General features: G+C 44.6%; 1 protein-coding gene across 3 annotated transcripts in view; it reads left to right on the top strand.

Annotated features, from left to right (window-relative positions):
- The first annotated feature begins 677 nt into the window (after positions 1-677).
- The window catches only part of LOC148018964 (Ubiquitin-conjugating enzyme family protein), a 46,264-nt gene continuing 28,759 nt past the window's right edge, over positions 678-18,182 (top strand). Inside the window, exons 1-6 of one of the 3 annotated variants that reach the window (XM_087701469.1) lie at positions 679-870; positions 949-1,014; positions 1,311-1,378; positions 1,486-1,519; positions 13,377-13,446; positions 13,540-13,597. In XM_087701469.1, coding sequence (XP_087557595.1) covers positions 864-870; positions 949-1,014; positions 1,311-1,378; positions 1,486-1,519; positions 13,377-13,446; positions 13,540-13,597 — 303 coding nt within the window. In that variant the 5' untranslated portion in view covers positions 679-863. Of the gene's footprint in view, positions 871-948; positions 1,015-1,310; positions 1,379-1,485; positions 1,520-13,376; positions 13,447-13,539; positions 13,598-18,182 lie in introns of all 3 variants that reach the window. The other 2 variants (XM_087701470.1, XM_087701471.1) reach the window with 2 other exon arrangements.

Genomic DNA, 18,182 nt, shown 5'->3' with positions numbered 1-18,182 from the left:
TTATTATAAGAAAGCTCTTGCTGATTACATGAAAGTAAAAGTTTCAGTTGAATGTGATTTTTCACATTTTTCATTTTGTTCGTCTAAAGGTTGACACCTATTATTCGATTTTTATTATAAACTATAGTTGCAAGGAAGCCCTTGGTGATTACATGAAAGTAAAAGTTTCAGTTAAATGTGATAGCACACTTTTTTCAAAAAAAAAGTGAGAGATTTTAGGATGCCAAGACCCCCCCATACAGGTGAGGCAAATGATGATTGGCCCATCCCTAGGATAAAATCTGGTTGAAATGCATACACATAATACTTGCATAAACTAGAAAGCCCTTTCATGGCAATGACCATGGTGGAGGGGTGAATGATAGCAATCCAATGATTCAATTGGTATCTTGGTAGTACAGGATCATCGTAGCAGATGAAACTTAACTCTTGCATAAGAGAGCAAATGAGAGTGCTAATGTTCCTAAACCGAGACTATTTCCAATTAGTCCGAGAATCCAAGTGCATAGTCGTCTTTGATCATCACGATTGATCAATCCATTGCATCAAAAGTTATGCTTTTAATTCAGAGGTGGAACTCACATAATGGCCAAACCTGTCACTTGAGCTAAGGAGCAAGCTTCTAGTGCTTCGGCTCGACTACCGAATACTAACTCTAACCCAAAGAGCACGATGTGGTGCACGTATACTTGGGCGAGCCCTTGTCATCACATGGCAAGCGAGAAAAGTTACAATGTAATGTATAACGTAGATAGCAGAAACCTTCCTAAGCTATCTCAGAACTCGAGCCCCAGAGTCCGCGACCATCGACCTGTGCACTGCGGATCGAGCTGCTGATCTTTGGCGAGCATCCATTAGCAGACATGACAGGTTAGCTCTTAAATAGCCTCGTCGAAGCTTGTTTCATCGCATTACTGTCTGTATCTCATCGCCTTAGGCGTGCTGCAGACTATAAGCAAGAGCAGGAAATGGAAATAGAAGCTTTACAAGCCATTCTAATGGACGACATAAAAGGTTTGGGTTCGGTTCTCCATACTGTGGCAAACAGTCGGAGCACATGGTTGTGTGAAGCTAATGCTCTCTGTTTATGTCATGATCAACAAGGTTAATGCTGCCAAGGCTGTTAGCACCACAAAAAAATTGTGTGTAAGCACTTCTGTGCACGCACGCATGTACACACGTGTGCATGTATGTCCGCATATATATATATATATATATATATATATATATATATATATGCATTGGTATGTACGTATGTCTTTAACCTTTGTACATGGGTGTATCCACTTATATCTGAGCTTCTTTTGCAGAAATAGATCGAACGGAGTGTGGCCTTAAAACACATTTCCCTTGCTTTCAAATAACACTATCACCAAAGGTGCAGACTGAACTAGAAACAAATTTCTTGCAAATGGCATTGGCATGTAAATGGTCACGGTATTGAAAACTGGGAATATGGACTGGGTTATTTTCTTGACTTTTCAGGACGATGACGAGGAGGAGCCAACAGATATTCCAGGTTCCAAAGCTTGAACTTCTAAATCAAAGGTTATGTGTTGAGTTGACCATATCCTGTCCCAGACTGTCCCATTTAATATTTTTTACTGTCAGTTTGTATCTTAACCTTCCTTATCAGCTAGCTAATGATATCGCCAGTCTCATGATGGGCCTTCTCTTGTTGTGGCATGCCTATTGATGGCTCCAGATGGCTGTCATCTGCTGTTTTTTGCTCAAAAAATGGAACAGCAGCAGCTTTCTCTCTCATCTCCTCCAACTGAAAACTGATATGAATGTCTGAGACCAAGCCCTAAAAACGTTTTCTCAGTTTGCATGGGTATTTTTGCCAAGTGACCCAATTTTCAACATTATCCAGTTACAGTAAATTAATTTTTAGAATTAAATAATTATAAAAATTAATTTCAACCTTTTTGACCCTGTTAGCCTGCTCTATTGTTCATTCTCAGTCTGTCATCTCCTGGTTGTGAGCTCCTGTCAGAGTCTGGCAGGAGACAGAGGAGCTCTGTCAGTTTTGTATCTGCTGTTTTTGTCTGCATTCCCTTTTTGGGTGTCACTCAGCCCAAAATGGGCCTTTTTGTGTGCAGTCGGTCCATATTTGGGCAGGTCGGCCAGTTTTGGCAGGTTGGCTAGTTTTTCTGGCCTGGGGCTATGTATAGCAGCCCCCCCAGTCATTCTCAACACATTCTTTTGCAGGTTCAGCACACTCTCCATCCTCTCCCACTTCGGCATTGGTGCTGCCATTGTTTTCAGTTTGTTCTGGGGCCCTCACTGACGCTCCGGGCTGCGTGCAGGGACTGATTAGTCCACTTTGGTGTATTCAACATTTCATTTCAATCAGTGCAGATTTTCTTCCTTCATTCCTTGCTCTCTCTCTCCTCCTCTTGTGTTCGTGTTCTTCCGTTGCGCACTCTCACATGGTATCATCGCCTGACTGAGAGCACGGAGGACCTAACCTTGTGGAGAGATACCTCACCCCTCTTTTGCTGCTGTCGCCTCATCTCCAATTGCCCAGGCGGCCCCTCCAGGTGGCCATTCTTCTTGCGTTTGCTGCAGACGACTCCGCTAGAGGCTGCCACGTCATCCATCGACCCCTCCTGCTTGCGTTTTCCATCAGGCGGCCCCTCCTTCAGCTGGGCGACACATCATCAGGGTGCGTTTTGCAGATCTGATGGTCGTTTCCACTCCAGGCAGCTCATCTCCTGCTGGTGACCCACTGTCAGGCTGCGTTTTGGTGCTGGCGGCTTCTGTTCTGGTGATTTTCATCAGCTACCTTTGTGTTTTGCAGATCCAGGTGTTTGTAGGCTATCACAGCCTGCGTCTTGGTGGTTGGTGACCATACTGCTGGTCATACTTCGGCTTCGGCACAGTTTTTCTTTGGTGTTTGGTATTTTGCAGATTGGAAGATGTCTTACCAGTTTTCAGGCCTTGACGACTCAGAGAATGAGCTCCTTTCTCATAATTCCTCTGAGCGGAGGCGGGATTATCAAGAGTTTCGACGTCGGGAGGAGCCTCTTCGCACTTGTCCCTCTTCAGTCCATGCATCTCAGAGGGTTCCATCTATCGTGAAGGTGCCTTCCGTGAAGACTGCTTCAGATGTGCGGATGCCTTCCTTGATTCCCTCTATTCAGGTGCCGATTCTCCCTTGCTTTTCGAAGGAAGATAAGTTGGATGGTTCCAGCTACTCCCTCTGGTCGTGCAAGGTGGAGTGCATCCTCGATACATTCGACCTATGGGAGCTTGTTTCTTCGCCCATCGACCGTCCCCCCGTGGATTCGACAGATGGCACCTCTATGGACCGTGTAACCTTGTGGAATAGGCTCAACTCTCGAGCCCATTCCTTTCTTTTTATGAGTTTACATGATTCCGTTCTTGTACATGTTCATAGGTTACAGACTGCGGCGGAAGTGTGGAAGAAGCTTGCGTCTTTGTATCGGCACAAGATGTTTGCCCACAAGATTTCCTTGGAGAAGAAGTTGCGGATGCTCAGTCTTGATGATTCTTCTTCTATGAAGGAGCACATTACGAAGATGGAGGACATGCGAGGCGAGTTAGCCTCTCTTGGTTGTGTGATATCGTCCGAGGATATGGCGATGATTCTGTTGACTCAGCTGCCATCACCCCGCTATGATGTCTTCTACACCAGCCTCATTACCTCGAGGACCCGTGAGAAACTCCTATGGGAGGAACTTTCCCTGCTTGTCTTGGAGCATGACGAGTGACTCAAAGAGGTGGGTGCCAGTGGCTCCACCAAGGCTTTTACTGCAGGTACAGGTGGCGGCAAGAAGAAGAAACAACAGAAGGAGAAGGCCAAGGACAAGGAGGAGGAGGACAAGAAGGATGCAAAGGAGAATAAGCCCAAATGTCCCCACTGTGGGAAGGGTACTCATCCCGAATAGAAGTGTTGGCAGAAGTACCCCCATTTGAAGCCCAAGGAGAAGGACTCAAAGGCGGCCCCAGCCACAACAGAGTCTGCGTTTGTGCATGTCTTTGTTGAGGAGGATACAACCCTAGCTTCTACCACTCTGGAGAAGCCTTGGCTCGTGGACAGTGGAGCATCTTCACATATGACCTTTCGATAGGATTGCCTTTAGGATCTTCGTTCCTGAGGGGGCACTGTCACCATTGGTGACAATTCTACAGTTCCTGTTCGAGGCGTGGGGCCTCTACCTATGTTTTCTGACAGGTGGTCTTCTTCCGCCAAAGTTCTCTATGTACCTGATTTGGGCTTTAATCTATTGTCTGTGCATGGTCTTACTCAGCTCGGTACCCGAGTCATTTTTACACAGGATGCAGTCATAGTGGAGGATGCTTCTACGGGTGATGCTCTTTGGACGGGTACACAGGAGGGTGGGCTTTATACGTTCACAGCCTTGGCTGCGAGGACTTCCCATGAGCTTGGGCTGCTTTGGCATGCTCGGTATGGTCATTTAAACCTCGATTCTATTCGGTGGGCTTCTCGGAGGAAGATGGTGGAGGGACTTCCAGATTTCCCTTCTCTTCACACTTTGTGCCCTAGCTGCTTGAGGGGCAAGTAGCATAGGCAGCCTCACCCTCAAGTTGCCTCTAGGAGGGCTACTTCTCCGGTTGAGTTGGTTCACACCGACCTTTGCGGACCTATGGGCACGTCCCCCCTTGGGAAGGCCAAGTATTTGATGCTGATTGTGGACGACTTCAGTTGTTATGTATGGCCTTATTTCTTGGAGTACAAGAGCGAGGCGTACTCCTGTTTCTGCGAGTGGTAGGTGTTTGTGGAGACACAAACAACTTCCAAAGTTCATGGCGTTCGAGCTGATCACGGTGGCGAGTTTACTTCTCACCTTTTCTCTCAGTTTTGCAGGGATCATGGCATTCGGGTGGAGTATTCCCATTCGAACACACCATCCGAGAATGGTGTGGTGGAATGTGCGAATCGGACCATGGTGGAGATGGCCCGATCTATCTGGAGCATAGGAGTCTTTCTCATTTCCTTTGGGGTGAGGCGGTGGCTACAGCGGTGCATATTCGCAACCGCTCTCCGACTTCGGCTTTATAGGACATGACTCCTTATGAGGCTTTCTTTGGGAAGAAGCCTTCCGTGTCCCACTTTCGCATCTTTGGGTGCGATGCTTTTGTCCATATGGACAAGAAGAAGAGGCAGACGAAGCTCGACTCTAAGTCGAGAAAGCTTATCTTCGTGGGCTATAGCACGGCCACGAAGGGATATCGGCTCTACGACCCGACGATACGGAAGATAGGTGAGCAGGGATGTGATCTTTGATGAGGCTTCGGCCTCTAAGGATCCGATTGATGGTTCTATTACAGGTGCTTCTTCGACATCGCCGGAAACCCGCGCCCCCCCCCCCCCCCCCCCCAAACCTTCTCTTCCTTCCAGGTTACCCCTTAGCACCCCTCTCATTCCTCCTACTATGGCTTCCCTTTCCCCTTTGGCGGATGTGACTCCTTCTTCTACGAGTTCTTCCACCCCTTCCGACTCCCCTCAGGAGTCTTCTCGGGATACACAACCTTCTTCAGGTGAGGATAATCTACCTTCATTTGGTGAGGGGGAGTCCCTCTCCGACATGGGTTCAGGTGTTACTCACTTTCCTGCTTCTTCTACAGGCCCACGCAGATCAGCCCGCTTACAGGCCCAGCGGGATAGTTCACTATGTGTGAACTATGCTCTTATGTCTCAGATTCTTCAGGATTCCGAGCCTTCCACTGTGGAGGAGGCTCTTGCACAGGATATTTGGAGACAGGCTATGCAGGCCGAGCTCGATTCCATCGAGCGAAACCATACTTGGGAGCTTGTACCGCGTCCCAAGAAACGGAAGGTGATAGGTGTGAAATGGGTCTTTAAGACCAAGTATCTTGCAGATGGCTCCTTGGACAAGCATAAGGCTAGGCTTGTTGCCAAGGGTTTTGCACAGCGCGCAGGATTGGACTACTTCGAGACTTTTGCTCCTACAGCTCGGATATCTACCATTCGAGTTCTTTTGGCTCTTGCAGCTCACCACCGTTGGCCTGTTTATCAGATGGACGTCAAGTCAGCCTTTCTGAATGGCGTCCTTGAGGAGGAGATTTATGTTTCACAGCATCCTGGTTTTCTTGTGCAGGGGAAGGAGGATCATGTCTACAGGCTGCGGAAGGCTCTTTATGGCCTGAAGCAGGCTCCTCGTGCTTGGTACCAGAGGATTGACCGCTTCTTTCTACAGAGTGGTTTTCAGCGCTCCGCTCATGATCCCAACCTCTACTTATGGGTTGTGGATTCTCTTTGTGTTTTCCTTATTTTGTATGTCGATGATCTTATCATTACAGGGAGCGACGCTCAGCAGGTGGAGCATACTCGGTCCATTCTTCAGCAGGAGTTTGACATGACGGATCTAGGGATCCTTCACTTCTTTCTAGGACTGGAGATCTATCAGATGGCACAGGGCATCTTTATCTCGCAGCACAGGTACATCTCCGAGCTTCTTTCGGAGTTTGGTATGGTCGCGTGTCGGCCTATTTCTTGCCCCATGGAGCCTATTTCTTGTTCCCCTTATAGATGCCACTCGTTACAGGTGCCTTGTAGGCTCTCTCATCTTGCTACTTCACACTCGGCCGGATATCTCTTTTGTGGTGGCTTTGTTGTCTTCTTTTATGAAGACTCCTACACAGGATCACTGGAAGGCAACCTTGCGTGTTCTTCGGTATTTACAGGGGACTCGATCCTACGGGCTCATGTATGGAGATGGGATCACCCTTTCTGGATGGAGTGATTCTGATTGGGCAGGTGATGTGGATTCAAGACGCTCCACTACAGGTTATGCTTTTACCCTTGGATCCGGTGCTGTCTCTTGGAGCAGCAAGAAGCAGCCTACGGTGGCACTTTCTTCTACAGAGGCTGAGTATCGAGCCCTCTGTTCGACCGCTATGGAGGCAGTTTGGCTCCGTCGCTTGCTGGCGGAGATTGGCTTTTTCCAGACCGGACCTACGGAGCTGTGTGTGGACAACCAGAGTGCCCTTGCTCTAGCAAAGAACCCGGTGTTTCATGCTCGCACGAAGCACATTGAGGTTCAGTATCACTATGTTCGAGAGCGGATCATGGATTCGGAGCTGGTGGTGGCCTATTGTCCCACGGCGGCCATCGCGGCTGATCTCTTCACGAAGCCTTTGCCTCAGGCTTCTTTGCTTCATCACATGTAGTTATTAGGTCTTCAGACCCTCCCAGGATCTGAGAGGGGGTGTTAGTCTGCTCTATTTTTCATTCTTAGTCTGTCATCTCCTGGTTGTGAGCTCCTGTCTGAGTCTGGCAGGAGACAGAGGAGCTCTGTCGGTTTTGTATCAGCTGTTTTTGTCTGCATTTCCTTTTGGGGTGTCACTCAGCCCAAAATGGGTCTTTTTGTGTGCAGTCGGCCCATATTTGGGCAGGTCGGCCAGTTTTGGCAGGTCGGCTAGTTTTGGCAGGTCGGCCAGTTTTTCTGGCCTGGGGCTATTTATAGCAGCCCCCCCAGTCATTCTCAGCACATTCTTCTGCAGGTTCAGCACACTCTCCCTCCTCTCCCACTCCGGCATTGGTGCTGCCATTGCTTTCAGTCTGTCTTGGTGCCCTCACTGACGCTCCGGGCTGCGTGCAGGGACTGATCAGTCCACTTTGGTGTATTCAACATTTCACTTCAGTCAGTGCAGATTTTCTTCCTTCATTCCATGCTCTCTCTCTCCTCCTCTGTGTTCGTGTTCTTCTTCCGTTGCGCACTCTCACAGACCCTACCCAAAATTAAACGTGTCCATCCATAATTATATTGACTAGACCATTTGCAAGCAGGAGAGGTTTCCAATCTCTGTTGATCCTTAGATTGGTATTAATTAATTAATTAATGCTAGTCCCTAGTTACACCAGTGACATTTATTGGCCAAATAATTGTCCTAGGGTTAAAACTAACACTAATTGACCATCAAAGCCCAGTTAGCATAACTTGCCACTACTTTTGCCTTTGACACCCATTGCATCCTCGGGGTTCTTGGCTTGCTACCATGAAATAACTGCCATGTGCATCACGTGTACTAAACAACCTTGCACGTTTGATTAGTAACTTAATCAAATATTATTAGCAAGATTAAAGCATCTCAAAATTTTACGTTGTGCAAAACAACCTTGCACATTTGATTAGTAATTTAATCAAATGTTATCAAGAAGATTAAAGCATCTCAAAATTTCATGTCCCTGTGATAATAGACCTTTCCCTTAAAATCACTGCAATCGTTCTCAATTACATTGCATTGTGCCAAAGCAAAAGCTTACCGCAGTGAAATTTCCATAAGGCACCATAGTCACTACATTGGCCATTATTGTCTAACCATGCCATATGCCTTGAACTTGCTGAAAATTTCCAGCCAACATAAATATCAGATAAAATTGAGAAACAGACTAGAACTATTGCTAGAAACCCATTGGATGCATCCATAACTCATGTTTCTCAAGTGCTTTGACTTCACAACCATAGTAAGGTATATTCTCACCATAAACCATAGTTGAAATTGTGAGTGGCGTGCACTAATATGCTGTTGCACATGGAACCAACTGTAAACCATTGAAATCATGAATTGATCACTTGCTGATTTGAGAACCGATCACAATTTGCTGCAAGTGTGACCCCAAAATGATCACAAATTGATTGCAAAAATTGATCACAAACTGAGTGCAAAAATTGATTAGTAATTGACACAAAATCGATTCCAAAAGCGATCATAAACAATTCTCAAATTGATAAAAAAATGAGCTGAAACTGATTAGAATTTTGTCTTAGAAGTGAGGCAAGAACTTATGCCAAATTGATCATAAACTACTGCAAAAGTATAGTTTCAGTGCGTGGGTGAAACTCATTATCATTTGCATACATCTCACAGTGATTAGTACATTGAGTAGTGATCTCATGGTTGACATACTATCAGCACAGTACCTTGGGTGTATGCTGAATGCGTCCGAGATCCACTACGTATGAGAGCTGTCCACAACTGGTGGAGTGGAAGTGCTACCTCCCCCTTGAGCATCAGGTATTACATTGGACCCTTGATCTATTGGACTTGACTGAGTGTGATATGAAGTTGGCTCACTGAAAGGCATCTAGGTAAAGTTGCAACAGCTGACGATGGTTTGCCAAGTTATCCTCTTCCATCTATTTTGCGTCCATTGGTTAATAGTTTTGAAAGTTCACGAAATATCTCCTAGAAACGTTACCCTTGACCTTTCTTTCTTGTGTGCCAAAATTTGCTTGGGTATCAAAATCTCATCCAGCTCCTTAATCTTAGGCTGAATTCTAGCAGATACATCCTGTGGCACATCACCATGAAAAGGCCTAATAAACTGACATGAAAGGAATTGTGTATTTGGCAATGTGGAGGTAATTTTAGACGATATGCCACATCACCGATCTTTTTTGTAAGCACTGGGAAGAACGTGAGAATGACAATATTTTAAACTTAACCAACTCGATCAATTTCAGTGTGATGTTCACCAATTCAGCATCCTGAATAACCTCATCAACATTAAGCAACTACTCACGTAAATCTTGTATGTGAGTGAGGTGATCTGCCATGGACCCTTATCCATGTTCACATTGGCCAACTCTCTGTGGAGATAAGATATCCTAGCCTCATTGCAGGCTACAAACATACGATCTTGTAAAACCTACCTCAAAATGTGTGCCCAAAAGAAAACCGTTTACAAGAATTTAATGCCGAGTCTCACCAAATTTGATTGAAAATCCCCAAATTTTACTACTAAGTCTAAGTGTCACAACAAATTAATACTGTTGTACCACTGTTTTCTGCCTTGGAATGCATGTTGGGCAAAAGCTCCATTGCAAAACTTCAAAGAAATTGAAGAAATTTATACCTCATAGTCCAAATTTTTGTAGAAATGTCGCCTCAAGACGTATGCCAACAATAATCAACAGCTGGAATTGCCTTGTGATAGATGTCGGAGCCAAAAAAGTGAAAAGTCCCAAATTTCTCGCACCAATGTCGAAGGATTTGCGCAATGTTGGCAATTTTGGTGGAGATTTAAGCATGGGAACTTGAATTGGGCAAAATGTGAGAGTGCACAACCGAAAGAGGAAAGTGAACACGGAGAGGAGAGAAAGAGAACACAAGAGAGAGAAGGAACAATGTGACTGTAGTGGCTGAAGATACAAGGGTGCAATAGTTAGCCCCAACACCTAGCTCTACACGTGAGTGTGGGCCCGAGACGGTAGTAGGGGGATGAGTGAATGAGGGCTAGCTGATCGCGAAGGATCAATGATGGATAATGGATAATGAAAGTGAGAGGGTAGGTTGCCTATATATAGGCAAAAAAGAGAGAAAATCGTAAATGTGGTCAAACCCTTGAAAAATAGCCAAAAGTGCATAAAAAGAAATGCACTAATGTGCCCTCCATCTAAAGTGTCTAAAACACATAAAATGACAAACAAATACAATGTTAGAGCTCCTAATGTTCTCATTTGACTCAAACTAAGGCTCACAGGCAGGAGATGACCACACAAGGCACACATGATTGCTAACACACCCTCTCAAATCTTAGATGTGGCGGAGATGCGGATCCGAGGGTGGGGAGAATAGTACCAATGCGGATATAGTCCATCGATGAAGAAAGCCAGTCAAGGAGCAAGACCCCCTCTCCATATAAACATTCTATCAAATGGAATATCACCAAAGGGCAATGGAAACGGAGAGGCCTCGAATAGATCACGCGAGAAAACTCCAATTGGGGATGGGTGAGCCAAGCCTCTAACCCAACTATGAGATGATAGCGAGGAACTATTGAAGGCACCATAAGCTGCATAGAAACAATAGGACCAAGGGCCAAGTGGTAGGAAATGGTGGCCTAATGATAAAGAAAAGGGGTAGCTGCATAAAAGAAAGGCCCAAAGTAGATTGAAAACCCTGAAGCAACTCCTCACAAGGGGAAGAAGGTCTAGAGTTGCAGAGTTCGACTATTCGTATTCTTAGCCAAACAATTAGCTCTTCTTGTTTAGAGCAACTATGGAGCTCATTCAATCACATTCACTCAAAGAAGAGAAATTGTCTTGGTACAATGAAGACGAGTGGCCTAGTTTATGTGAGCTCCAATCTTCGCTTGCTAGCTCGTGCAGTTGGAAAGGCTGATTCTTTTATACGTTGGGAAAAAGATGTCGACGATGATGATGATGGTGATGGTGATGGTGAGGATGTTGTTCAGCAAGATGAGCATTCAAGCACAGTGGAGCCATCTTCCATGAATCAGAGCAGTTAGCGGCTAGCCTTTTGGAACTTTAGAGTATTGACTTGGAAATTGGAGCTCTTGTAACTTGGATCTTTAGACTTTAAAGTTTAGTGCATATTTTGTGTATTTGCAATGCACACTTTTGGACTTATGCAACATTGTTGATTACAATGTTGAATCATGAATGCGACAACCCATTGCTGATTACAATGTTTTGAATCTTTATTATTGTTGAAACTTGATTAGTCTTTAATTTCACTAATTATGGTTGATATGATATATCTCTCTAGATTCTAAGACTTAAGTGTTGATTCTCTCTCTCTCTCTCATGCCGTTCCCTCCGTTCCCGTTCCCCATTCCTGGTAACTATGGCTGCAGCACCAAAACGCAGCAGTAGATGATGATGTGGCAGGCTTTACTGCAGGGCAGACCGGCAAACACAGCAGTTGATGATGATGCCAGCAGTAGGGGACTGCTTCTGGATGTATAACACAGGCTGATCAGGCTTCCACAGCACAGTAAACGCAGCCAGACAGGGTGTGGAAGAGTGTGAATGGGTTTCTGCAGCAGTAAACACAGCAAGACAGGGTGCTGAAGAGTATGAACAGGCTGGAGAAGGTGGACAGCAGCTAGACGTAGCCAGTCAGCGGGTGGAAGTAGGCTGATCAGCAGTTGCCAGCTGTAGGAGGGCTGGATGCAGGTGCCAGCTGGTAGACACCACCTCGAACTGAGATATGCTCTGAATAATGGGGTTTGGATGGTAAAGTAGGGTGCCAACAATCCACAAAACAAGATAGGGTTGAGTGGTGGGCAGTGTGTCTATTTATAGATGGACGGGTCCTCCCAAATTAGGGTTTGGCTTATAGGACATAGACACTCTCTAGGAACGTATTTATTTTTTGATGAAAGTTTGTTAATTTAAGTTTTGGGGCTGTAATTAGAAAAAAAGAGTCAATCGGTTTATAATGCATTTTTAGCTCAATGGGGATGACATACTTGCTGTTTTGTGCAAATTTGTTGTGAAGATCGCAGATTTTTTGCATTGTTTGGGCCTTCTTCAATGTGCGCAGAGCATCTACACCCTATGTTGTAGCAGTGTAGCTGATTCCTCACTATTCAGGCAGCCCAGGATCAAAATGCAGCATGTTCCTTGTGTGTTTTGCAGATACTTTGAAGGAAGATGGTTTTTTGTTTCGATAGGTTTGATGACATTGATAAGGAAGCTGACCAATTCTTTGAAGACCTACGTTTTTGTGAGTCTTAACATACAAAGCCCCTCTCAATTGTGAAGATCATGAAGATTGACAAAGAGAAGACCAAAGATCAAAGTATCAATCAGCCAAAGATTGTCACTCTGACGTGTTTAGAAGAACAAATCGGCCTCGTACACCACCAGCTTCTCTAGATATTTCTCATAGGGCTTGTACTAAAGGGCCCTGCATGGCCATTTTGGCACCACAATGCATGCGCCTTTTCTTCCCACACTATTTGAGGAGGACCGACTAGATGACAACAACTACTCCCTTTTGTCTTGCAAAGTGAAGTGCATTTTGGATACCTTTGATCTATAGGCCTTTGTTACGACCCCAATACCCTATTTTGTGACAAGTCCCTGTATTGGTTCTACTATTGACCAAACAGCTCTTTGGGATCAACTCAAATCTTAGCCCGATCTTTTATCTCATGAGCCTCTAGGATTTAGTTCTTGTTCATGTTCTAACAATCCATATATATATATATATATATATATATATATATATATATATATATATATATATACGCACAGAGAGAGAGAGGGAGAGAGAGAGAGAGAGAGAGAGAGAGAGAGAGAGAGAGAGAGTGTAGTTGCGTTCCTCACATTTCCCTCCTTGATCAATTGGCATTCTCCCCTTTCTAGGTGCCCTAGTTTCCTATTCCATGTAATTGTGCTATTGGATTATTATTTATTTCAAATGCAAGGGATGAGGTGCATCACAGTCCTATTTCTTTGTTTTGGTGGGAATTCTTGCATTAGAGCTTTTTTTTTGTTGTCCTATTGCAAAATAAGTTAGACATTTATAAGCCATGTTACATAGTAGATTACTATCTTAGCGCATATAGTTGAGTATCAATCAGCTAACTTATCATTTGTGCTTTGTAGTAAGGCTTGCCCTTATCTTTGCACATACAGAGGAGTATCCCGATGAAGCACCTTTATTGGAAGTAAGAAGGTGAAGTAAAAATTTTGTTGTTCTAAGCAAGGCATATCTATGTATAAACATATTACTTGCTTGTGCTAAAGTCTTTTTCTTATGAAATACTAGCTTGCGTGGTGTGAAAAATCATGACTTAGAGGACTTGAAGAGAAAGCTTGAGCACGAGGCAAGTATTATAATCTAAGTTTGGATGTATCGCTCAATGCCACAAGTGCTTTGTGCATTATTTAATTATGCTACTTCAATGAGATTTAAATGTTGGTTTTGGGCCTGTGATGATTTTATGTTGCCTCTTTCCTCTTTTACATTTATTTGAGGTTGCACTTCTATCCAATGCTCATGGAACGTTTGAAAGTGTCTATTTTAAATCACTATATAAAATATCATAAGCTCATCTAAGATAAGCCCATGTAAGAAAGATCAATTATCGTTTCTTTTACTTGCGAGATACTTTGTGATCTAGCTTCAATAGACCAACATTATGTCACAATCCTAGGGACTCAAAGAATATTTAATTATGCGATGTGAACTAGAGCCTATGTTTCCTTCATGTCTAAATCTAGCAGAGCCTACAATTACTTAGTTGTGTAGTTGGAATGTTTAGGGTTGATAAAGTCAAGGTTGAAAGTACATCAAGCCTATGTTTACTCCATTGGAATGACATAGTACAACTACTTGCATTTGGAAGGGTTAGAGTTGAGTCTTGACAAAGTTAAGATTTTGGAGTAGATGGAGCCGTAGAGAATTTTACTATACCATGGTGCCTTTTGTGTTACAATTGTGTTCATCTGGTTGTTCTATTGTGAATGCTCCCTATGGCACTATGGACATTGACACTTTCTACCTTCTTGTTGGAGAAGGGTTTTTTTCTCAAGTGGACACCCCTAAAGGGTGTGGTACTTTAGTACCTTAGGGTTATATTTGTATTTTTCATTCTCACATTAATGGATGTGATGTTCCAACACACACACACACACACACACACTCTCTCTCTCTCTCTCTCTCTCTCTCTCTCTCTCTCTCTCTCCCCCTATGGCACTATGGACATTGACACTTTCTACCTTCTTGTTGGAGAAGGGTTTTTTTCTCAAGTGGACACCCCTAAAGGGTGTGGTACTTTAGTACCTTAGGGTTATATTTGTATTTTTCATTCTCACATTAATGGATGTGATGTTCCAACACACACACACACACACACACACTCTCTCTCTCTCTCTCTCTCTCTCTCTCTCTCTCTCTCTCCGTTCACTGTTCATTGTGCACGCAGCTGAACTCCTATCCAATAATGGTATCAGAGCGTATTCCACTGCCGGACAGCCTTGTTGTCAATGTTGCAGTTACCGGGCTCTCAAGTTACTTCCACGTCTCAGTTGCAAAGAGCATCAATGGCCTACCACCTTTCTGTAGCAGAGTGTTGCCACCTAACACTCCCACTACTGCCTTTGCAGCACCGCCCTGAGCTGTAGGTCACTGCCACTCCCTCTTGGTTGCTGCCCTTGCAGCATTCTTACTGCCGCCTTAGACAGGCCATCGATATGCAGTCCTGTCCATTCTGTTGCCCTTAGCTCCAACATCACCCTCTGTGTACCTATCTGGTGCCGTTGGTTTTTGCCACTTGCTCACCACTAGCTAGGAGTAGTGCCACCCTTGCCTCTACCAATTGCTGCTTGTGCAGCAGTGCCACAACTTCACCAGCCTTGCCAGCATTGCCAACTGCCTGCTATGCACCATCTTGAAGCTCCCTGTTGCCTTCACCCCAACCAACTGCATATTATTCAAAGTAGCTGCCCAGTATTTCAAGTAGCGCCACTTGTACTTGTAGCTTGTATCATTGTCAGAAGCTACTGCTATTTGCGTTGCCTCTGCAGCTCCCTTAGCAGTCAAAAGGGATCCATCTCCAGATTTGGGGCTTTTACCTCTGCCCTCCAATTCCCTGCCATATCTACCTCAAAATTTGGGGCTTTTTGTTGAAATCAAGCAATTTCTATTGAATTTATAATCAATGTTGGGGGTTTTCCAAAACTCGCTAAAATTAATCACTGTCGAGACTCAATTCAGCATCCAGAGCAACATTGAGCGACATTCAACTTTAGCTGATTGACATCGACATTATTGCTCCACTCGCCCATTTGGTCTGTAAGCTTCTGATTCTTTGTGTGATTCTTTATGTAGGTGTTTGGACAACAGCAAGTTAGCCACTCTAGGGAGGAACACAGTGTGTATGGCAAATATTGAGACACAGCAAGTTAGCCGCTCTAGGGAGGAACACAGTGTGTATGGCAAATATTGAGACACAGAACTCAGAAACATAGAAAATGAGTGAAGTGATGAATCATGTATACCGATGATACAATAGAGGAGCCTTGGAGTTCTGTCTGTAGGACCAGTACTGAGGTGTGCAGAGTGGAGTTGTGAGACCGGTCATAGGAGATGACTGTGCTTTCCTAAATGAGCAGGCAGCAACACCCATAAAGGTATCTTCGTTGTGAAGGCAGCAGTACACAGTCCTTTGGACAGAGAGGTGTTGATGACGATGATGATGACTGCTTTGGATGAAGACAACTGCAATTTGATGATGATGAAGGGCAGCTGCAGATGGTGGATGTCAACTCTGGGAGGCAGATTGTTGATGAAGATGACCTCTAGTATGCAGGTGAAAATAGCTGACAATCACATCTGCTGTAGATCATCAAAATGCAAGGATGCTGAAGGAATCTCTCCGATGTAGTGCCTTCAATCATGTGACTTCTGGGCAGTCCATCTTGAGGAGAAAATGCAGATGTAGAGAGCTAATGTAGGCCAGCTGCAGCAAAAATATATGCTATGGTGAAGATAATACTGCTCTGATGTTGTTTGGTGGCTGGGTGGCCTATATACACAGCAAAACGCAGGGCAGATCTGTTGGTGAAGTACATGATCAGCTGCGGCAGATAACTGATGAAACACAGCTGTATTGTGCAGAGACAAGTGTCACACTGCTGCAATGATGTTGCCTGGTTGGGAGAGTGGTTGCCAAGCTATTGGAAGGTCGCCAGGCTGAGGTAGGCTTATGGGCAGTTGAAGAAGAGGAGGTAATCTGATCTGAATAAGAATGTGGGAGGGATGAGGAGAGGCCATGCCCACAATTTACCCTATTTTTGGTGCATTCGTCCTACTACGTGAAGTAAATACAGATAAATACAAACAAAGCCTTTTAAGTTTTTGGGGCTGTTAATGAAGAGCAAAATTGTGAATTAATGTACTACATTTAAGTGCTAATGCATGTGACAATTGGTTGCCCAGCACCCCATCTTATGCCCAAGAAGGTGCCCTAAGAGGAGAGAGACATTCTCCACTTGCTTGGCTTTTAAATGTATGGTGAAGATAAACACAGTAGGATCCCCATTCAAGGAAAATTATGTGGCAAGGTTCTTGATGATGAGGAAACAACTATAATCTAAAAAAAGGAGAGAGGTCCACCAAAGAGCCTAAGAGGAAACTTGTGAGGAAGAATGGTAGACAAGGTGATATATGAGGGTGCTTGAAATTTGATCTCGGGAGAGAAGCCACTAGCTTCATATCCATGTTGGTGAGAATGTGAAGGTGTGCTTCATTGTGGGCCTTGAGAGAGAAGGCACTATCCTCATCTTTATGCTGGACAGATGCAAAGGTGCAGCCACCAAGTCATGTCTGAAAATCCAAGGCTTTGGTTTATGTAGAATTTGTAAAGTGTGGGTGTTAATGCCAAAAGAGAAGAAGAATGAATGCCACGACCTATGCTAGGATGTGCAGATGTGTGGGGTAAGGAGGGAACAAAACGCAATCCTTGATAAACGATCAGAATGGATAGTGAACCCTTTGAAGGCCCCTCTGAAGTTTGACAAAGTAGATCCCTAGTGAGTTTAAAAACTCATGAACCATGGCCTTCAAAGTGTTGGATGAAGAAAGGAATGATCACCGTGAGTGCTTGATAAGAAATTTGAAATTACAATGGAGCCAAGGCTTGACAACTCCTAGGGTTGGCCTTTTGAATCTGAGTGGAAGAGGGATGGGCATCATAGATGGATCGATCCTTAATGCCCTTATTGGAGTTGGTACCCATGGAGTTGTACATGGGAGTGGAAAATTGCAGCTCTTGTAGAGCAACGAGTGGGTGACACCTTTCTCTTTCAAGGAGCGGATTGTGGAGCCGAAGGTGGTGGTGGATATCCACTCTCTCAATGAAGTAGAATGCAAAGCCAAGGATTTTGGTGAACAACCATTGCTTATCCACATCAAAGAATATAAAGTGATGGACATCAGACTCGCCTCCTAGCCATAGAAGCAAACGGGCTCACCATTGAACTTGGGAGCTAGCAATCTATTGAGCCACAACCATGTCCTAAGGGTTGGCATCCCATCCCACCATCCCACACCATCCTAGTGTACAGATATGTCGAGTTGCGGGCCAAGAGTCCAAGAGGTGATCATACAACAATGATATGCACAAGAGGGCTTTGAGTCCATTGAATAGGACTCAACTACCCTAACCAAACATGCTCTAGGGCATTTACACCAAGTTACTTTAATGATCACCATGACCAATTCTACTAGCAGCCCATCTGGATGTCCAAGGATGTAACACTTTTGCCTTACGAATTATTGTTATCCTTAGCCATATCCTCAGGGACGAAGTGGGAAATGTTAGGCTAGGGTTTAGCAGCACATGCGCGCACGCACACACATACACTCATGGTGAATAAGTGAACAACGAGAGGAGTCTGCTGGAAGGT

The sequence above is a fragment of the Lygodium microphyllum genome, chromosome 20, assembly GCF_053477565.2.
Source record: "Lygodium microphyllum isolate KBCC chromosome 20, Lygodium_microphyllum_v1.1.10, whole genome shotgun sequence".
In the NCBI taxonomy this organism is placed as follows: domain Eukaryota; kingdom Viridiplantae; phylum Streptophyta; class Polypodiopsida; order Schizaeales; family Lygodiaceae; genus Lygodium; species Lygodium microphyllum.
This window is presented reverse-complemented; position numbering and strand designations above follow the sequence as displayed.